Source organism: Dermacentor albipictus, chromosome 3, assembly GCF_038994185.2.
Source record: "Dermacentor albipictus isolate Rhodes 1998 colony chromosome 3, USDA_Dalb.pri_finalv2, whole genome shotgun sequence".
NCBI lineage: Eukaryota > Metazoa > Arthropoda > Arachnida > Ixodida > Ixodidae > Dermacentor > Dermacentor albipictus.
Window position 1 is genome coordinate 75,080,899 of NC_091823.1, and position 23,094 is coordinate 75,103,992.

General features: G+C 46.3%; 1 protein-coding gene across 1 annotated transcript in view; it reads left to right on the forward strand.

Moving 5' to 3' along the window:
• The first annotated feature begins 1,547 nt into the window (after positions 1-1,547).
• LOC135900621 (kelch-like protein 31) overlaps positions 1,548-23,094 on the forward strand; it is a 35,656-nt gene continuing 14,109 nt past the window's right edge. The window contains exons 1-10 of the mRNA XM_070535615.1: positions 1,548-1,655; positions 2,824-3,155; positions 4,621-4,800; positions 6,208-6,355; positions 10,076-10,212; positions 14,045-14,199; positions 14,971-15,176; positions 17,589-17,789; positions 19,197-19,293; positions 21,775-21,897. Of these exons, the coding sequence (XP_070391716.1) occupies positions 2,891-3,155; positions 4,621-4,800; positions 6,208-6,355; positions 10,076-10,212; positions 14,045-14,199; positions 14,971-15,176; positions 17,589-17,789; positions 19,197-19,293; positions 21,775-21,897 (1,512 nt within the window). The 5' untranslated portion in view covers positions 1,548-1,655; positions 2,824-2,890. The remainder of the gene's footprint in view (positions 1,656-2,823; positions 3,156-4,620; positions 4,801-6,207; positions 6,356-10,075; positions 10,213-14,044; positions 14,200-14,970; positions 15,177-17,588; positions 17,790-19,196; positions 19,294-21,774; positions 21,898-23,094) is intronic.

Sequence of the window (23,094 nt, forward strand, 5' to 3'; positions counted from 1 at the left end):
ACAGACTGTCGACTTTAAGCTTTGCAGCTTCCAAGCTCTTCTTAATGACTACTTAAACGCACGCGATATTACTTTCTTTTAAGCGAAGCTTTCCATGCATTATCTCTGTGGTTTGGCGATCGTCGTTTCTTCGCTAGATTTATTTGTGGATTTACGTACGAACGAAGCCTATAAAACTTGGGCCAGTGGGTATGTACCACTGCGTATGTGCCTCATTGGGTATTCGTGTACTGTCAATGCCTCAGAATGGGTGTGTACCCGAATAAACGAGCAGGACAAAAGGCAAGAAGTGCAAGTGTCGGCAACGGAGAATTCATCAAGTCGGCAACAAAGAAGCGAAGAAGAAATCGACAACAGAGGCAGCCGAGTACGGAGAAAGAATTGAAGCGAACAAGTTTGAATTCATTATAAGTTGGAATAACGCACCCATCTCTTGGACAATCCCCCACAGTGGGTAGGAGTCATATGCTCGATAGGAAACAACATCAAACAACAACGACGACGACAACAACAGAGCAGCATTGAGCTGCAGATAAGTGAAGAAATCGGCAACAGAAAATTGAATTCGGCTAGTGAATAGGGTGCGTAAAAGTGCGTTCCATCTGCCTCATTTTGAGCAACAACTTCCCGTCACTAGCGGTGTCGTTTTGCTTGACATTTCCAGCCTACATTAGCGCAAACACCAACCGAAGCTGTGCTTGTTGATGATGATGAACCTCTACCATGGCTCGCACCCACTAAGGGTGATAGGCAAAGAATGGAGGTAGCCTGAAGCGTGGGATCAGCCTATTCCTTTTTTTTTCCCCTGGGAGCGAGCCATACTACTGATACTTTACTCGAAGTGCCTTACGGTGCCCCGTGTGCTAAATCCTCAAAACGGCATAGCGTATAGTTTTGCGGTATCTTTACGAGTAACGAAACCTGTCCAGATGATGATGATGATGATGATGATTTCTTGTTTAATGGCACAAACCAGCTGTGGGGGATAGGCCAAGAAGCGGGTGTTAATATGACAACCGGCTCTGGTTCTTTTTTGCTGCTTCTCTTTGAGACGGTAAAACGGCTGTGCCTGAGAGCATAGTTAGAAAGTAAAAGCAAAGCGGTTTATTGAAGTCTCGCGTTCATTTTACTAAGTTGTGCTTGAATTTTACCAATAAGTTGTCACATTGGTGTGCAGGCCCGCTCAAAAGACCAGCGAGATACTGAGCAAGCTCTTTTCAGCCTCCCCATCTCCTAAGTTTGTGACACGACCAGATAGATGCAAATGACACAACCGCATTCATTATTTTCCGCATAGGCCCGCTTTGAAACAATAAACGCGGCATTCATTCCTTCATTCTCCCCGTGCATTGTCATCGAGTACGAACCTAGCTTTCTCTGATTTCTGCTGGAGGTCTCATTTTTCCCTTTTCTTGTTCTTTCTTCTTTTTTTTTCCTTGCGTTTTTCGTTTCAATTTCCGTTGCCGTCATCTTTATTTCACGACTTGATTGGCAGCCCAATGATGGCAGCCCTGATGGCAGCCCGATCGACAACGTTATTCTAGACACGTGGAACCAGGCTGCAAATGGCCGCGAAGCGTTGACAATCTGGGCAGGGTTACCGCTCTGCAAAAGCTTCAGCCGTGTGGGCAGCTCTCCGAAAACGGCGACGAGCGGTAAGCGCACTGGTTCTTCGCGGTTGCACGCGTATCTGTATTAGGCGGCTTCCACTGCTTCCTTAGAAACGTTGTAAGTGCCGAGTGGAAGAGCAAAGAAATAAGCCTCACCTCAATTTCCGAACGCAATAGCCTCTGAGGCATAATATTTTGGTACCTAACGCAATAATAATTCTGCAAGACCATGGTGAAGCGCCCTGGCCTTCACGTGATTGTGATTGGAAAAAAAAATGTCGCACCCCTTGTGTCGACACGCAGTACAGTAACCGCAAAGCTTGCGACGACATTTCAGGCTCTCGCGTATCTCCGCGTGCTTTGTAGTTAACTTGTCACGACTTTCTGATGACCTTGCGATAGCCTCATAATTATTATAGCATCGACCCTTTTGACGGTGCTGCACTTCTGCAACAACCTGGCCAGTGCAGCCGTGTACTGCCGGAGTTGGTGCACAACTGATGACCGCACCTACCAACACAATTTCGAATGGGACGAAGTGCCTCATAACAGCGAGGTACGGCTGTAAAACACTCGCTGGGAAGCCCTCTAGCAGCAGGCGAGCGTTGCAATGGCAAGCTGTTTACTGTACCCCAAGTATTTTTTACACACAGTTCGCGTATCTTCTTCCAAGACATTCTTGGGAACGCCAGCTGCTACGACTGCACCATGAATTTTGTTTAGCTATAGCTCTGTGATTGTACGAGGCTTTTAGCGTACAATCGAGGACTACGATAGTAAGCTGTCGATCGTGCGCAAATTTCGTAACGTACACTCGGCGTCAAAATCTTTCAGAGCAAGGAGTTCGCTAAAAAAGTTTAGTTTCCGCGCCACCTCACCACACAGCCTAGAAGCCCCGTAAGTGTTGGGGTGGTGGTTGTACGGGCATCGTATGTGTCGTGAAGAGACTGTTTCACTTTTACAACGTGACCCTGTGTCACCGATAGACACCTTTCGGCGCTCGTTTTCACATCCCCCGTACAGTGGATCTCAAAAATGGCCGCACTGTCCAAAAATAATGAACACTTACTCAGCCTGGGACACGCAACCTGGTGTATGGATTTCCAGTTTGTAATGGTTTATGCCAACAACACACTATTGTACGGCTTTACTGGCTACATTCACAAACTGCTGGATTCCCACGATTCGCCATCGTTTCGCGCTGTCTTCGTAGGCCTAGCGTCTCCAAGAACCTCGCCCTTCTCGCGGGACCCCGACCGTCCCAGGGGGAGGCTGCCGTCATGCTGCGCAAGCTCTCCCTCCACGGCGCCATGTCCAAGCCGCGAGGCGGCGACGAGAGTTCGCGCACCAGCGCCAGAGTCAGGGTGCAGAAGTCGCTGCGCCAAGGCGGCAGAGGAAAGGCGGCGGCCACCGCCACTTCCTCGCTGCTCAGCCAGGGCGTCACAGCGCCACGGGACCTCGACGACCTCATCGCCGAGGACGGCAGCGAAGATTTCAGCCAGATCGCTTCTCTCCTACAGACGTTCTCGTCGCTAAGCAACCAAGGTGAGGGGCGATAATAGTTGGAGTGTAGCACTCCGTCGTTCTAGCATTCCTGCACCGCACGGCCTCAGCTACTCTTGTCGTGGCCAGGTGACGTGTGCATGCTACATCGTGTACGCACATGCACGGTATGATGCGGATAGAGCTCTAAGTTGGCGGCTGACTGGAGCTGTGACGGTAGCAGAGAGGGCATGCGAAAGCACCGTCTCCTTACTCCCAAGAAATCAATCAGCGTGGGATTCTGACGTCGTCTGTCATAGACGTTGCGGCACGCACTTTATAAAGTCTGAATTATGTAAGCCAATAATTATCTGAGCTGCGCTTTACGCCCACAGAAAGTGGTTGAGGCAAAAATCAACCTCCTATTTTTCCTGTGCTGTGAGTGTCACGGTGGTAATTCATTCATTCATTCATTCATTCATTCATTCATTCATTCATTCATTCAATTTTTTTATTTATGGAATCTCTATTACGATGGTAATACTATTGATTGCGCACACCCCCACATAAATTCTTGCAATATTATTTATCGGGATTGCATGAGGCTGGCTTCTCCTCACATCGTCTCTTATTGCAGAGAAGCCAGCTCCTTAGCGAGCCACGAACGCTTTTTAGCGAGCCACGAACAGACGCAGGCACTCAACGCAGCTTTCGAGGAGGGTCACTAATATCTTGCTGCGGTCAATCTTTGAACTGCTCTTCTTCAATATATCCATAGGACCTATTTTTCCGGAAAAGTCTTCAAACCTTCCGGAACCCCATCTACATAGCACCTACAGGACGAAATGAGAAATGTCCCCATCTAAAAGAAGCTAAACTATTTTTTGGTGTCACTTTAAATGGACAACCGCTTGCACGCGTTCTCACAACAGCTCGTCTACTTCTCTCCGGGTTGCATTGAGCTTCTGAAAAAGTAATAACAATGAAAGAGCACGCTTAATTTAAATGAGATCCACATTTGATTTATAGGTATATATTTTGACACCAGACAAAAGATTTTAATTTTTGTGTTCCCGACGTCTTGAAGTCGCACCGACTCCTGCTTCAGGGGTGAGGTCAGTAGAGCCAGCACGGGCTGTATTGACCTCACCCCTGAAGAAGGAGCCGGTCCGGCCTTTGAAACGTCGTGACCTTTGAAATTAAAATCTTTTGGTTGCTGTCAAAACTAGGTCCTATCAATCAATTATTCCCAACCAGACATATATCTGTGAAATGTGTCCCTTTGAATTTTATATTTATATTTAGTGCATCTCCTTCTCTTCTCTAGAAGTCCCCAAGTCCTCTGATTTCTATCCGCCTACGCGCACCAGTAAGCCCATATGCTGCTACCTGCAAACACTTGGGCGCGTTCGTATATATCGCGCGATCAACTCGCTCAGAAATGCACACATTAAACCTTCATGGTGACTGCCATGAGCATACCCTCCCCCCCCCCCCCTCTGCCCCTGTCTTGTTCCTTCTCATTCAGGAAAGAAGTTTCAAACCACCGGTCAGCGCAGAGCCCAGGGATCGATGGTGCTTCCCGACATTCCCGAGAAGATCTCCCTGGAGGACTGGTCCGTCAAGGCCTGCTGCATCGAGGATATCGTGTACCCTAGCTCCCAAAACTGGTCCTACCTGACCAACTCGGCCATCACGACCTTCACGGGTGCGGTTGATCGCGAAACACGCGTCAATCTTTCCGTAGTTTTCGTTTTAAACAAATAGTTAACTTACGAGATATAGGCTTTTTTACGCCCTAAAACAGCATTGTGGACAATGGAGGGGTTGAATTTATCTTGACTACTGGAGGGCCTTTACGGTGCACCCAATTTAAGAACACGAGCGTTCTCGCATTTCATCTCCACCGGAGTGCAGCCGTTGCAGTTGGAAATGAAGCCCGCATCTTCGTGCCTAGCATCAGTATAATTTTTATAACCACTGTGCACTGCAACGGGGCGCAGTTTCCTGTCAACTGCTGTTGATATGATCATGTCTCTTTAATTAACATTAATGCGCACTTGAGCTCGTTCTGGTATTTCTACACAGTACTCGGACAATCGCATCATAGCGTGCTGTTGCTGGATTGTACAAACACCTAGTGCCTAGTACTAGCCTTCCATATGACAGTTGAAAAGGTAACATGGTCCTCGTGGTTTACACTTAAGCAACTGTAATAAGTCATTCGACGATTGCCCGCTATTCGGCCGCGACCCGCTCTCTAACCAGGAGCTGACTGCACCTAAATTCTCACGCGACCCCTGACGTCACCACTCTCGTCCTGCTCACGTGGAGCCAGACACTTCAAACGGCTTCCGGATCTTTAATTTTGAACCCGTCGTGTGATCTGATAAATGCCAACATATGCAGACTGCTTCAAAGTGTCTCTCTGCTACTACAGCCCCCTTCTCCCTCTTCTTTGTCATGTGAATTAGGCTGAGCACACAACTTTTATTATTATTTCGTAACAAATAAGAAGTTCGTCTCCTCTGTCCATCTCTGTGTGTGCGTTTGTCAGTATGAGGTGTCCGAATCCACGCAGTAGGTGCGGCTCCCCCCCGTCTGAGTGACAGAAACAAAGGCATTTCAAAGGATTTGCTTTTGCTGGCTGCAGGAGCTCGAAATACTTGCTAGAGCCGGAAACACGTAATGGACGCCACACTACCCATTTGCACCCCTTTGGTTATCTACGTTGCAGCAACTACATCAACAAGAAATACCTCCGCATTACCTTTTGCTGTGTTCTTGTTTACGATCTATCACTCGCAATACTTTAACTGGCACCGTGAAGAGCATTGCGAAGCCTCTTCCACTTCGATCCCGGCCCCGGTTAACAGCGCCCATCCTGTGTCGTCTTTCTTGTCCTAGTTTTATTTCCTTGTGTTTTTCTTTAGCTACGAATCAGTACTAACTAGCTCGAGTTCACACCCTTGTATACTGGAAAGAGTCGCTCAGCGGGTTCCCACTAGCCAAAGGGGTCCCGAATCCCTACCTATAGAGGCACCCCGGTCCCGCCTTGAGGGGCCGATTTGAGCGCCGTTGCTGTGTGACCGCTGTGCTTTGCCGGCCGGCCCAGATCAGACCTCGAGGGCGGGCGGCAGTAATAGCACCCTGTTCGACTCGTCGCTCACCGACTCCAGCTCGACGCTGTCCGTCGACACCGAGTTGGGCGGCCAGCCGGGCGAACCCCGTCGTAGCCAGCGCCGCGAGGCCAGAGCCGCTGGGTGAGTCATAGGGGCAACCATCTCTATGGTGGCGACAACTGCGATGCTAGTTGCTCGATTTCTTATCGAGGTTGCGCAAGTGCTCAGAATTTCGAATACAATCGAAGAACGGGTGTGCCAGTAGCAAGTTTTGAGACCGAATCGAATACGAATCGAATAGTGCCTGGCGCGAATCGAATCGCATGGCGAATATTTTTTTCAAATAGCTTGCGAATAATGTACAGCCTTCTGACCATTATTTTCAAACAATCTGCACGTCCTGATATTCACAACGTTAAAGTTTCTATCATTACACTGCCCATTATAAAGCGTGCTTCATTAAAAGAGCACAAAGAGAGCAGCAGAAACAATTCACTAAGCGTCTTGTTCGCAAACTCAGGGCTCCTCGTTGCATATGCGGTCATGTGTTATCATATAAAATTTGGAAAGGCAACCTTGTTGGCCAATCAATATCTATGAGTACCTCCGCGACCAAATAAGAAATTCGTGACGTCTGCGACGATAGCAGAGCGGGAAAAAAAGATATATCTCTATACTTCAAATGGTCACGGCAGATAGTACCACATTTGTATCAACTATATTTCGATGAAGCGTATTCATGTTTAATCCGACAAAAGGGCAAAGGTGATGCATCTGCAAACAGCACTAAACATTAGCAAACTGTTGAATCACGTGTCTAAACAACATTTTATTGCGAGTGATGGTGTTTAGTCGAAACAGTATGGCGTTGTGAGCACCGCAGTGTGCTGTCCACTGTTATGTCCACTGTGGGCGGGGTGAACGTTGTCGCATTTTGTTCCAGATTCCAGTGTGGATGTGTGCAATCGACGTTCTAAGGTATTCGAAACTAACCTAATTTTCGAATAGTGACTTCGATTTGAAAACCCAATCAAATAGTAACTATCACATTCAAGCACCCGATCAAATAGGACAGTATCCGATTCGTTATCCGAAAGTTTCGAACATTTGTACGCCCCTAAATCATAGAAAATATTCTTACAAGTATTTTCCATACGATGTATCTGAACATTCAATTATAGGTGATTACACGAAGTTATGAGAGTTACTTGATTCTGTCTGCCATCGAAAAAAACGTATCGTACCACCGGCCGCTTCATGCGCCGGATGCAAGCCTACCGGGTACTGTTCTTACCTCTCAGTTCTTGCTCGTTTGCAGGGTGTCCATTTCATAGGACTTCAAATAGCACTGTGCGTTCAACTAAATCATGTTTATGTTACAATTTCATATCCCCTTGCGGTCCTTCTTCGTTTAGGAGCACGATAGCGCTCAATTCCCGATTCGATATTGGCGCCTGTATTTCTGTAATACTCCTCAAGGACAATGCTGGAACATTTTGATATTGCGCATTATAGCTCTACCACAGTCAACTGATCTCCTTTAATCATATAGCATGACTGGTTGTTTGTAATGGCCATCGTTGTATACTTAAGCAATAACAGTACAGATCCCTATGAAGGAAGTTGTAGCTTGAAGAACACCTACGTGTGCCTACGTGTACAGTATATGGGGCATGTTATTATTCACAACCATAAATAAGGATCACGCGATACTTCCTGAACCATGTGGCGCTGTTTCATGAAAAAAAAGAGAAAACTGTTATATTTGAAGATGTTTTCGGATGTTCGTTGATAGTGCACTTTGATTTTGACGCGCGACAGAACACTTGCCACGAGCACTGACTGGCAGAAACACGTTGAGTTTCTTGTCAAGCTTTGTAGTGTCTATGCCAAGGCAACAGATTTTGCTGCTAAATTTTTCGACAGATTCACTTAAACTCATCGCTGTTAGTTGAGAACTAACGTCATGTTTTCGATTGGTCGCTTTCAGCGATACGTTCACTTCCACGCAGAGGCATAAGAACATTATTTTTTTGTGTGTGTATGTGTGGGTCAGAGAGGATCACCATCATAATCACTGTGACCAGATCTTACACAGGAGTATACAAAATGAAAAAAAAAATCTATAGCGTGCAGACAATACGCATGGAAGTTGCTACCGAAAAAAAAAAGTTAAAACTGACACCGCCAGCCCACAGTAAAGAATAAGAAAGTCACTCTCTGCGAATGTGATACCAGTTTATGTAAGTTGTGTTGTTTGTTTCGTGTGTGTCCTGTTAGGGCAGTTTATTGCAACTAACACTGTAGCAACCATCTGTTTGTTTTGGCCTGTGGTATATGAACGCTGCGTATTTTGAATGATATATACGCGAAGTTTATATAAGCTATTAGTACATCACTTTTGAGCACTTAGGTCGTCTGTTGGCGCACCATATCAAGAAGTATTATGCTCTAATTTTACACAAAACGTAGCGGTGTCTTGCCTCACTGTTTCTGGCCCTACATCATTTTTTGTTACTGACGCAGATTTACACATCAGGCTATCGTAACGCCCTGCACGAAGTCTTAAGCCGCAGGGGCATCGGATATGCGTACAGATTTGTTGAAATCACTATATTTGTGTTCACTATCGTTGCAGCTAGCTCGACAACTACGCGAAATGAACGCAGATCTTACGCAATTGTTACCGCCTACAACTTCATCTCACCACTTTCCTTTCTGCTAGCTCATCCACTTGGTTAATCCACACTGAAATTGCGAGGGTTGCACTTAAGGCAATTCAAAAGTGAATGTAATCATTTCGCTTTAAACTTTTCTCGGAGCATTAGCCCTTCACCCCGTTTTCAGTACAGATATGACTTAATATAACCAGAGCTGCAGGCGATGCATTAGCGTTGTAGCCGCAAGTGCCGAATATTTTAGTATTCGTTAACGTTGTAGGTAAGTGCAGAATATATGTTGAATAAATTCGTGTGGAGGGCAGTGTCGTACTTTCTCTTCACTGACACTTTCAACTATCGCGTACCACAGCCTATTTTATCTATTTTAACCTAACCTCCTCAAAACTTTTTCATCATATCTGTGCGCAGCTTACGTCTATGGTACGGTCTCCATAACGGTCCTACTTCCTTCTGCGAAAGTTTGACAAACAACAACCGTTCTTCTGCTCCATTTCGCTTCTTCTTTGATTTGGTGAAACAGTTTCACTGGGTGCAGAAACCAGCACCGCTACTTTTGGCTGCGAATACGAATGCATGAAACACTAAAAGAGTTGGTACGTAAAGCTAAATCTCTAAAGTAAGCATCATAGCAAGCTTATCTCATCTAGCATGTTAACCTAAATGCTTGCCAGAGGACCGCATGTGCTTTGTCGTATGAACAGGTTCATGTGGCGAGCATTATCTAGCCTGTGTACAGGTCTGACTCCTCAGATTACTAACACGCGGGCCACAAAGTCATCTACGAGTGCTCTCTTAGTGTGTTCGAGCAAGTTACTTCTCCACCTGTAAAAGACATCTTGCCCTCAGTAGTTTGTGAAGCGCCTCCTTGAAATCATCAAAAGCAGTACAGGCCTTATTTTGTATGAAACTATCTACGTAAAACGAAAGTGCTGTGCACGACCCAAATCCATGGGTATAAAAGAAGCGCTCGAGATGCATGTTAAGCTCCGCTGAAGGCAACACACTGTAAACAAGTTCCACATCGCCAGTGGCTGTATAGGCCCTTTCACCTGATGCGTCTTGAGCTGTTCCTGGCTCTTGGCAATCAGAGAGATGGTATCGGCGAAGCCTGAGCAAAGATTTCTTGAAAAGAAAGCCCGTCGAATTAACCAGCGGCGATACGGTCGCGTTCTCCTCCCAGGCTCCGCTGCCGGCGCAACGAAAATCCCGACATCGTGGTGCTCCTGGGCGCAACGAGGTTCCCGTGCCACCGTTCTCTGCTCTCCGTGCACTCGCGGTACTTCCAGGAGATCCTCGCGGCTAATCCCCAGACCCAGAAGGAAAGTTGCGCCAACAAATCCTTTCGTATACCCTAAACCACTCTATCTTGCTATAGTTGCATGCAGCCCCAAGGAAGCAGCGCCAGTGGTTGATCTTATCGGCAGAGTAACGTTTAAACGTCGACACTCCTCCGCTACTGCGAAACTTTTCTTTTGTCATCCAGCGTCTTTGTTATCAAGGTTACATTGGCTATTTGCAGCACACAGTTAACAATACCGTGGGCTTCAGCGCCAAATTTCGTTCTTCGAGCTATATTTAACTATCTTTGGGAGGGAGGACTGGGAGCTAGCCTTTTGTAATACAGTACGGGTACGCCTTTCGAAGCACTCAACATGGCCACTGCTGCGGGGAACTGGCGAGAAGACGGAGCACGATAGCGCCCCCCGCAACAGGCTTGGCGACGTGAACAAAAGATTGTTGTCGAACCGCCGTGACTTGCGCCCCCGTGGAGAGCCACGTTCTCTTGAGCCGAAGACAAAAGACCCGCGCCCGTTTCAGCACTAGTGCACTCTTTAGTCCAAGTTCTTAAACAGTGAAAGCTCGATGGAAAATTTTATCCCGTTACTCTTGTTCTCTGTAACCAAATCTCTGTTCGGCTCAGCTCGCCGTCTGGAGCCTTTCCATGAGGCGTCGGGCATCGTCTTGTAAGAAAGCTCCCGAGAAGGATCCGCCAGCAATGGGCAGTATCTATAGGCAGAGGAAACAACAACGGGGAGGCTCTTCTAGCAACAGCAAACTAACCTCTTTGGGGCCCCAAAGACAGCTTGGCCAACGGGCTATCTTTAGTGTATATATAGTGCGAGCACAACGGGCACGTCGGAGAGAGGACAACAGCATCCCGCTGACGACAACGCAGCCAATGGAGCCAACCTTATTAGCGGGCCCTGCCGGTAGTGATTCCTAAAAGCCACGGCTACTCCGACTCAGGGTGTATATATATATACGAACATATCCCGTTGTCCGCGCGTAAAACACTTTCACTGGAGGCAAATAATATCTCCCCTCCTTAGGAGAAGACAGGAGGGAAGCCGACGTGAGAGACTGCGTGAGCATGCGATACCATCAGCGAGCCCTTTCGTGCCCGTACACCCAGCCCCCTTTTCATCTCTCTCTCTCTCTCTCTCTCTCTCTCTCTCTCTCTGGGCGTACCACTATCAAATTACCGATTTCCGGTCGATAGAGGAGCAGCAAATGACGATGGCGAAGCGGAGAGGGCACCACAGTCTACGCTGCCCAACGCTCTATACATCAACGGCGCTGTGTGTCTGTGTGTGTGTGTGGAAAGGGGGGGGGAGGAGGTCTCCCACTGCGCGAACAATGCGTAACCGAAGCTGGCCTTAGCCTCGTCTCATACTAACGAACGATGGTGTACAGGCCTGCGGGGCTGGCTGGGCGGGAACGAAGAATTATCCTTGCTTGCGAGATGCTCCCTTTTTTCCTCCACCCACACTATTTTTTTTTGTGGGAAAACGACTGGGGAACAAAATAGAGCACGTAACATGGGGAATCAGCGCTCGTAGGCACTTTTTCCCTAATCCCTAATCTGCATCTTCTTGCGTTGTACGGCTCAGTGCGTCTCCCTCATCTGTAAGAGGAGAGTAAAATGGAAAAAAGTCGTGGCTGGCGAACTAGAACGAAAGGGAAACTTCACGCTTGAGGATAAGAGGGTGAACGACACTTCAAGAATCGAACTCACTCCAGAAAAGACTCTCGAGAGGCCTGTGCAGGCAACGACGTTTAGAATGCGGAATGTTACCGACGTTATCCATTGTGTGGTCGCCTGCTCTTGTGAAAGTGCTTTCTTTAATGTGTGGCAGGCGGGGGGGATTAAGGACCGAAGAGACGGACATTATTCAAAGTCGAAGGACAGTATTCTACTTGCAATATGCTTTCTTTTTTCGTGATATGAAAGCTACAAAAGGGACAGCAGGTTAGCTGCTTGAACGCAAGATTTCATGCATCTGTTTTCTTTTGTTGTGCAGCAGTTTGTAGTAAATCGTGTAATTACATCATACAAAATCATGCAGTTTACGGCAAACTTATATATACCCCACAAAGCCCACCGTGTCATTTCCGATACGTTAGAGCAAGTTTTCAGTTTCGGGTAGTTTACAAAAACCAATTACAACATAATTATCATACTAACTACTTCTACTCTATTCACATCTTTTTTCACGAAAGTACGTTTTACGACCAGGAGAAGGGTGAACAGATTGTTTTCGTTTTCCTTGACGCAGGATGGCGTTTGAGCTTCGTGGGTGTATGTAAATATTCAAAAATAAGATTAACGAAAGAACACTGATAATTTTGCAGCGGTTAATTGCTGTGCACGAACGTAATGAAAGCAACCCCAACTTAGTTCATAAAAACGATACTGTCGGTGAACTGAATAATTCAGCATAGGACAGTGGCAGGCAACTAACGACATCGTTCACGTTGGGCCATTGCTATGCGCACACTCTGAAAAGAACTTCGCAGAACTTAATGCAGAAAAAGCGGTCCTTGGCGGTTTCAAGGCTTTTGTCGTGAAGTCCCTTGCTACACGTGCTTCTGAAATCGTAAATTTTACTGTTACAGGCTTCAAACCACTACTTCATTCAATATTTACAATGCACTGGCATAAGCAACTCAATGCCATTTCCACCAATGGAAGTGTGGACGAGCTTGTTCTATAGAGCTCGTATCATCTCATGCAATATGAAAGGAAACACTCAAATTGCTTTCAAGTGTGGAAACATTGGCAGGTTGGTTGTAAATATTTGGTTGGGCAAAGCACTAAGGACTCGGACAACGGTAAAGGCACATTGAAACTGACACGGCTCGTTTTCAATGTGCCCTAACCTTTGTCCGCGTCCTTAGTCCTGTGCGCCCAACTAAGTATGCTTCCAAGAGGGCGTAGTGGCTCGATTCACGGATGCCCCACATAAATGCGTTCAGTTATACTTTAAACATAAAAGCTTACGAATGTCCGAATAGTAATTCTGAAATCAAATCGAATACGAATCAAAACTGAATCGAATATCGAATACCTTTCGATTAGCTTTCCAATAGTAAACAGCCGTTTTCACCGCTAATGTAAAACAATGTTCACGTCCTAGAATTCGCAGATTTCTGACCGTACATAGCCTGCTCCACTACGTAATTTCTCACGTTTTCCATCTACTACAGCTGAAGGGGCTAAATTTATCGTACTCTTACTCTAATCTCATGTTTGCTTCCTCACTGTCGAATATTTGAAATATTCGAAAACTCTTTGAAAAAAAAAATATTCGTGTTTACGAATAGTGACCATACCATTCGAAGACCCAATCGAACAGGACAGTATTATTTATTCGAAAGTTTTGAATATTCGCACATCCCTAGAAAAGGCACCTGTTGTACAATGACGAGACACTTTCAAATCCGTATATCCCGAGTAATCGTTGCTTAAAGATGAATGTGGGGGTTCTCTATCATATTTCTCGCGGCTTACTTTCATGTTTGCCTGTTCGGCTACTCCGCCTTGCTTTGATGCTGCGTTTTGGAGCCACTACGTGCGCGTTGTTTATCACAGCTTTCGTCTGCACCTCGGCATGATCGGCCTTTCATTTGCATGTAGCGCAAAGGCAGCATATTAGTTATCGTGCAAACCTCGCAATAAACCTTAGCGGAACAATAACGAAACATTAACATTACTCTCACGTGGGACTACGTTGACGTAGGGCCAAGTTGTCCCAATTACCTGCACATGGACACCGCTTCCCGAGCCCCTTACCCCCTTAGGAGCGAAACAAAAAAAAATAAGTTATATACGCCATAACAACAGCTCATTACAGCTGGCTTTAAATGCAGTTGGAACTACAAGGAGTGTCTGGCGACGCCTTCCACGCACTGCTCGATTACATGTACTCTGGAAAACTGCACCTGACCTGTCAAAACATCGGGAAGCTGTACGTTACCGCTAGCATCCTCAAAATAGCCAGCGTCAAGAAGAAGTGTGCAAGGGTGAGCATGTTGAAAGAAGAGTTGCTGCTGAGCTGGTCATTTGCGATAATTTCTAAGCCAAGTAACATTTTACCTTTTTCGCTGTTCTTTTTTTTTTCCGTAAACTGATAGTTGCGACACGACCGACACTTTGAGTGTCATGAAAAAGTGACCACTTTTGTTCTCTCTTTTTGTTCTGCCTCTTGTTTCACACGCTGTCATTTGTCCATTATGAACGATTACGAGTAACTGGCCCTCATTTCTCCTCTAGTGCCGGAATTAAATATGAATGGATTTAAGAAATTGAATATGTAAGGTCGGCCAAAAATACGTAAAATTTATCGATGCTCGGCGTCCCGCGAGCCACAGGGCACACATAGTAACAAATTCGTGAGAAAAATTGGGGCCAAATTCACGAAGCTTTCCGTACTAAATTGCCCGTTTTCATTTGCTGGCCGCCTTCGCTAATAATAATGCGTTTAGCATTACGGCTGGATAAAATTTGTTCTTACGAAATGGCGTATATAAGAGCTCTCTTTTTTTTTTTTGCTCGAATACGCGTCTTCCTAGATTGCTACAGATACGCGTTCTTATTTTCACATCTCAACCCCCCCCCCTCATATAAAAGAATAAAAAATAAAGAATACGAGGAAAGACATGGCATTAGACAGTGCCTCCCTTTCCCTAATATTCTTTCGTAAGAGATACATATAGAAGGCTTTTTCTTTCAAGCCTAAAGATGGCGGACGCCCGTTTCCGTCGCATGTTCTCGCACGCCCGATGCCGGCGCAGATCCTGACCAAGTCTCCGTACGACCCAAAGCACGCCGTGTACGTCTACGTTACGGCGCGCAAGTACGGCTTGGCGTCGGTGTGCAAGCGGGCCCTGAAGCTGCTGCACCACCGACTGGAAGAGACGGTCACGTGCAAGCCGTTCCTCGACCTGGACGTCAACCAGGTCTGCGAGGTGCTCTCGGGAAACACCGTCGGCGCCAGAGGGTGAGTCCGCTGCTTCTCACCAGCACAGTCTCTACCTCGGTACGACATGGTCGAAGCTGCGATTTCCACTATGTACGATCACCTCTGTGACCGGAGTCTTGTTGAACATCGCACTCACCGGTGGGGCGGAGGGAGTGTTGGTCGAGCGTCGGAACATCCCATCACCACAGCCTCTCTTCCCAAGAGTTCGGTATACCAATAAGGGGCTTGCGTTGAGACAACAACCACGTGATGCACTCAGGCGACGCCGGTTTTAGGCTGCCGTCGCGGATAGTGGCCGCAATGTAGCCGGTCGTCATGCAGTTGCCGCGTGCTTTAATGCGCCGGGCTGTTTCTGTAGCCTTCGTTCACTAAAATTTGACGTGCCGACCTATGAGCAGTGTGTTGTGAACTGTTTAAACAGCTCCGGCCATAGGATGCATGATAAATGCGCAACATTCATTACAGCCTTCGCTGCACCGATTTCACAGGTGAACTTGGCCGCTGTGTGGCCGCACCGAACGTTCGTCTGCATTTCACACTAATTGTCACAGTTATTAAGGGCAAGAGCTTCAATTCAGCAGTCATTCAGTATATCTAAGAAGAATCGTACAGTTCGCACGTGACTAGTTGTAGCGTCGTAATAAACAGCGCCCCTCCACTAAATCCGTATAAGGCGGCAGTGATCATTTTTTTTTTTTTTTAGCCGAGATTGAGAAATCGGGCAGCAGTAGTTGCGACATGCTGACCCGATTGCGAGGCTGAAGACTGTGGCGTTTACGGAGCCACACTTCGGCCGTGCTAAATGACCGCGCGGGATTGCAACGCCTATACATGAGACATCGCAGCATGCCGTACTGTTTTGTTCGGGTCCCAAATTTTCATGTAGTTTGCTCTGGCGATATCCGGAGTGGCGTAAGGTTCGACAAAAAGGTCGCAGCTCCTACACTCAAGGCCTCTACTCGTCCCCACTTTCGCGTTGTAGTTGTCAATGACGCGTTCGTGGGGCAGGCGCTGGAACATGCTGAAATACCACACCCGCCCAGTTGCGGAAAGCCAGGTTGCTTTCGAGGGGCAGTGCTGTGGCGAACATGCTATGTGTGTGGCAGAACATCACAGCTAGTTCAATCAGGCCTGAGATGGGAGCGTGCGGCCCACGGACAGTTTACTTCTTACAAAAAAAAAATCGCGAGAAAATATTTGTGAGAAAAAAATGAAAAAGTACGGCAATTTTATTAACAAACGTTTTCTGTTTTGTTTCTCGCTTTTTCTGTAGTTTTACTAACGGAAAACAATTGTTCCGTAGATTTCTCCTTTATGGGAGGTAACCTTTACCTCCTCTGATTACACTACCTTTCATGGTAGAGGAAAGAGTCAAATGCTGGGTCGCAGTTGTAACACATCACGCAGGCACACTACACAGTACAAATGAGGGGGCTAGAAAACACCCGGCACTACTCGACACATCCGAGTATCTACTCTACCGGAACTTGTGGCCATGCTCTGAGTGGCGTGAGTCGTGCGTATAGCAGACTGCAACTCTTTCCGAGATTGAGACCAATTTGTTCACGCATACTAGATCAATTTACCTGTAGTTACGTGGCTGCTGAAGCTGCACGCAAATGTTAATTGAGGACAGTAAAAAAAGAAATAAATCTCATTTCGCCCCCTGTACTGATGACACATTTTGCCATTTACACTGTATAAACCATTTCTGCTAAAATAAAAAGAAAACTCTGTTTGTCAGCATAACCAGAAAAAAAATATTATTAAATCTATTTCTTTTTTTTTTCGTTGAAAGAAACTTTCTGTGGTAAGAACACACTTTCTTTTTCGTTCGTGTCTGTGTGTTTTGTTTTGACGCATTTTTTTATATAGTGTACGCTAGTTCTGCTCTCACAAGCACGTCTATTCTTCCCCGTGGCGGTGGCAACGCAATGTTACGTTGTGCGCGCACAGGGTTGTTTGCGTTATTCAAAATGCCTATAGCAGCATCCTGAGAAAGGAAAAGAGCATACGATCATACTGAAAACACCCGCAACTTAGAGTCCTTGCTACGTTTCTAATCAAAGTAACACCAGCACACAGATCCTACAAGACGCGGTATTAAGCATACACAGTCGAGCCCGTCTTACACCGGCCGAGTGCTCGAGATTCCTGTGACCGCATGTGGGGTGGCGACTGAGCTGCAGAGTCAGGTCGTTCGCAAACTCCGACCATCCGACATGATGCAATCACCAGTACATCGAGTAATCAAAAAAGCCGTTGACCGTCAACGTTGGCACCGTGTGCCTCCAGCTCCAATGTAAGCAAGTGTATTTCCTTCCCGTGACTGCACAGGAAAAAGGAACACTCCGTCGGAGCTATAGCGCGCCAATCATGCCGGTATAGCGACGCCCCTCATTTGAGCGAGGTTCTCCGCAATACGCGCAGTGAGATGGTGATGTTCTTGGCGGCGCTGCACTGGCTCAACCACAACTACCTGGAGAACGAGCCGTACGTGCTGAAGGTGATGCAGTGTGTGCGCTTCGGCACCATGAGCATCGAGGAGCTGCTGTGCTGCCTGCACCCGCCGCTCCTGCCCGGCATCATGGAGGTGCACGAGGTGCGCGCCCATATCCTGGCTGCCCTCTGGTGAGCGCGTTACGACGCCGGAAACGCCAATGCGGAAGAAGACAAAAATACGTTTATCTGCGGCAACACATATGAGGCACTCGGTGCTGTGTTTAGAAGAAAAAAAAAACATTATTTCGCAAGTGATTAACATCATGTAAGAGTTCGACGCACTCTGTTGTACTATTTTCACACCTTGCAAGATGCGCGTGTCCGGTGTACTGTAATTGCGCAAGACACTCACGAAACACGAGCTTGATTTGCATAGACATAGACTCGCATATAGGCAATCACCTGCCAGAAGAAATGAAAAGACCGCGAAATCCGGCGTGCACGGCTCTTCAGAATACCTGAGCAACGCCACATTACCTCGTAGCACTCTGATTCGACACCTGAAGAGGTCAGTTCGGACACGTTGATGACTAGACCATTCTCCACTGTTGTATATAGGCGGTTGAGAGCGCACCCCACCCAAGGCGCCACATGAAATCAGTGAGACGGACTTGTAGAAAAAATGCCGTTAGCGCTCCCAACGACACATGAATGGAGCGAGCATGGCGTCCTGGAGTAACTAGTGGAAGCAGTAAGGTCGCTGTTGTGAGCGATGACATTGTTAAGTACGCCTACTCCTGGACAGGTCAGCTACGCATGGCCATAAAAAAGTCACATTTGTTGCATAGAATACCGGGAGCATTAATGACTAAGGGTCCCTGTTGATATTAACTGTTGAGATGCAATATGTGCCTTGAAGAGAGAGAGATAATAAACGTTTAGTAATGTGAATCAGTAAGAAAGGGTGCCTCTTTGTTCACCCGCGGCGGGTGACCTCATCAGCCCAGATAGCCATTGGCCTTTTGCTGCTTCCCTGGCCTGGTTCACCAGCTTGCGCTGCTCCTTCAAGCCTTAAAGTAACTAGTTGTAAGCTAATTTACGATTTTTTGTTAATTCATTTTGATTTCCCGTTAAAGTAATGCCCGCTTCATCGAGTAACCCAGTTGAAGCTTTAGAATTGTGCTATTTGCCAAAGGCAATATTTAAATATTAGGTATCGCTAAAGAAATAAAGAACCTAGTGAAGGCAAAAGGCAGGGGTTGAGCGAAGCATAAGAACAACTCAGATATAGTGAAAGAATTGCTCCAGATAGAGTGAAGCGCTTGCAAAGTTTTGGGTAGATTTCGGGCAGCGGCAAACGAGATTCCTTGGACTGGAGAATGGCTTTGACCACGCCCTGAAATAGCTTGCTGTCTTGAATGTATGAGTTACTCGTATTTCCACATCAGCGAAGGTTTGTTTGAGACGAACGCCAGCCCAAGCGTATATGGACGAACATTGGAACAGCGCATGCGATACGCTATTTGATAGGGCCACCCTAAGCATGAGTGCCCCAGTTCTAAAGCTCTCTATTGATGGCGCATGACACCGATTCAGCTACAAGGTTGCGGCTATGTACAACCAGCAGCACCTATTCCCCGCGCCACAGCTCAAGGCGCGGTACTTCAAGCTGGATGGACCAATCACGCTGTGGGTAAGCGTAAATGTGTTTGTTTTTAATAATTTTTGTCCTACTCTGAATGTTCAGTCTATACCTACTTTTTGCATGAAAACAGTATCACCCTTCAGCTAGGGGTGAAAGAACGCTGGCGTTCCATTTAACAGTTTCCAAAAAGCTTTCTTGTAGCAGGTTGGGGTGATCTTAACTGCAACGCCCATGTATTCATTCGCAGATTTTTTTTTAGGGATGGATATCTTGAAAATGATTCTAGTCTTATATATAGTATTTCTGCCACACTGGCATGACATTTCACTGCTGCTCTGCTCTACTTCAGTTTTGCAATTACAATATGTGCATTAAAGGGGGTAGTGAATAATTATTTAATGGCTCATTTTAGTTAGTTACCTGAAAATCTCGGTTTCTAATGCAGGCAATTTACCCGTTTTACTCAAATCAACCACAAAAGGCAGGAAAGCGCTACCTGTCCCGCACTGTTGCATTTTAATCTGTACAATGAATAACCCGTATAATGAAATCAAGACGGCCTGCAATGAGCCTATAGACAACATGAACAGTTTAAATTAGCTGTCATAAGATTGTTCAGCTGTACTTATTTTTTTAGAATACCATGACTGCAAAACTGTGTATGCACCTTTGTACCGCTTTTGTGCTGTTCTGTGAGTTTGTCAAATGGCCACAGACGGCCGGAAAATAGATGGCGGCATTAATCGAAGCTTCACGGGTTCCACTTGAGCAAACAACTCGTTGACTCGGTCTCCTCAGCGCAGGCCCTTCAAAAGTGTCTTATCAACCTTTCCTTTCACTATACTCACTAATTACGTAACGAACGATAAATCGACGCCTGTACTCACGAACAAGGCCGTTCGTCACCTAATATAATCAGAACGAAAATAAACCCTCAGTGACTGCCCCTTCAATCCGTTACATGCTACCGTTATCTTGGCATTCATATAACTAACGATCTTTCTTGGAAGCAGCATGTACAATACCTAATTTCTAAAGCTAACCACTCCTTAGCATGCTTGAAGAGAAATTTTTTGCTTGCGCCTGTTTCATTAAAACGCCTGTTGTACATAACTTACGTCCACCCCCAATTATATTATACCTCATCCGTTTGGGATCCTCATTAGATTACATTAATTAACGAAATCGAATCAGTACAAAATCACTCTGTTCGTTTCATCCTGGCTAACTACCATCGCACTGCTAGTGTTACAATAATGAAGAGCACACTTCAAATCCCAATATTATCTCTTCGCAGAAAGGAATCACGCATTTCCCTTTTTCATAAAATCTACTGCCACAACGCATCTCTTCGCCCTCTTTGGACCCAACCTGCGCCTTATTATTCGGCTCGTCGTGATCACGTACATAAATTTAACGTACCCCGTCATAACACCGTCGCGTGCTCACAATCATTCCTTCCTAGGACTTCAATCGACTGTAATAATCTACCTACATCCTTAGTAAGCATCACTGACCCCACTCGTTTTAAGAATGCACTAATCAACGTGGAATAATTTACGGTAGCGAATGGTATAACTACGAACTGATTAGTGGACATTGTCTGCCTGGTAAGGTGTAGTCTTTGTGTACTTAATTACTTCATATCATGTAAGTGTCTTTTTCCGGTTGTTATGTATGTATTACCAGTTTTTTTTTCAATATCTTCTTTTGTTCCCTGCACTGTGAATTCCTAGAATTAATCCTGTATTTTTTTTTACTCTCGCAATGTATTCTCGCCCCTCCCCTCTGCAATGTACAACTATGTACCTTGAGGTTTTGGAATACATTATGTAACCGCGCAAACGACAACGGACGATGAAGGAAACACACAGGACATAAACAACAACGGACGTTGTCGTTTGCGCGGTTACTTAATGCGTTCCAATATCGACCATCAGCTAGCCCGTCTCTCCTTGTTAATAACTATTGAAAGTTTCCAGTTGCTCACAACTAAGCCACGTCGGATAGAGCAGAAATTAATTCTACTGAACACTGTTAAAAAAAAGAATTTTCCATCTGGACTCGAAACTGAGTAGCTGAAGAGCGCCGTTAAGTAAATGTGAAAAGATCTATCCAGTGACGCTACCTGATATCTGGTATGTTACCTTGATGGACTCACAAATAAACAAATGAATAAATTGCGTGCTTTAACGCCCCGAAACCTCACAGTGAGCTAGAGGAACACCGCGTCACAAGCTGTGGGTTGATTTTTACCACAAGGTTTTCTTTAACGTTCACCTGAATCTAAGTACAAGAGCGTTTTTGTAATTTCATTCCCAAACGAAATGTAACCACCAACCCGGCCGGGGATCAGTGAAGATCGCGCGATTAATTAATCCCAGTTACATTCGTGCTGCTCAAATCCTCTGCTGTGCCCCGCCGTTCTGGCGAGGTGGCGTACCAGTGCGTCTTTAATACGTACGTAAATAAGTGTGTGGGTACAAACGAACTTCCCGCTTTATTTCACTGGCTTCGTGCCCGTCTCAGGACCTCAACTTATTCAGCACAATCAAGAATCCGCCCGCAGCAGCGCCTCCTGTCGCGTATCCGAAGTACCTCAACGATGCCAGCGCCAACATCCTTCGGAAAGCACCGCCGCTCACCATACAGGTATATATGGGCAACGACTGATAACCTCTCTCTCTCTCTCTCTCTCTCTCTCTCTCTCTCTCTCTCTCTCTCTCTCTCTCTCTCTCTCTCTCTCTCTCTCTCTCTCTCTCTCTCTCTCTCTCTCTCTCACACACACACACACACACACACACACACACACGCACGCACACACACGCACACACACACACACACACACACACACTCACTCACTCACTCACTCACTCACTCACTCACTCACTCACTCACTCACTCACTCACTCACTCACTCACTCACTCACTCTGTTATTCCACAAAATGAGGGGTTTTGGGTTTAAATAACCTCCATTTTCATTTGTGGTTCACTCGTGTTCCGGCTGCTGTGCATTTGTGGCCGCAGTTTATCCCTAGCTTTCCTTGCATCTTCATTTTTCGGATGCTCTGATTTTGGGTATAAAGTGTGTGTGTTTCCCAACTACAAAAGGTAACTTTATGTTCACATGAAATCAATAGGTATATGAATCGGTGAAAAAAAATGTAGCAGAAAGCATAGAAGATTATCGTCAACGTCAGCGATAACTTTAATGTGTGGCTTGCTGAATATCCCCACGCCATCCGGGAGTCGCGACACCTTATGGGTGCATCAGCAGACCTACGAAGTGGCAATCCAATTCTCAACCACAATGCCGAATGAAACCCATGATATAGTATATCTCGTTGTAATCACCGGTGTCGCAGCACCCCAGTTGAAACTCTGTAGCAGTTCTCCCTCCCCCCCCCCTCCCGCTCCAACCCCATTCCTAATATCCTGGCTGAAACTTCGTAGCAATGGCTATCCATCAAGCTGCCGTGATCGGCGAACAGTTGTCAATTATGGAGCGCTACCGATTTAACGTGGTTAAGGCTACGTACCCCTTGTGTCACCTTGACACGTTCACTCTAGTGTGATTGATCAAGGAACGAGCGCGTAGCAATAATCACATACTCGGTGACCTAAGTCTGTATACTGGGCCAAACAGCAGCTAGCAGCAAGTTGTATATTCAGACCCAGGACCCGTGTATGTTGTCTGCTCGGCAAGATAGCAGCAAGCACATACCTGGAAACCCAAATTGACTCTTCTCCCATAAACGGTAAGAAACATACCAACCGCAGAGTGGGTGGAAAAGGCCAAAAAGCGCTATCGCTTCAAAAAAAAATTTCCGCACTTGAGTTGTGCAATG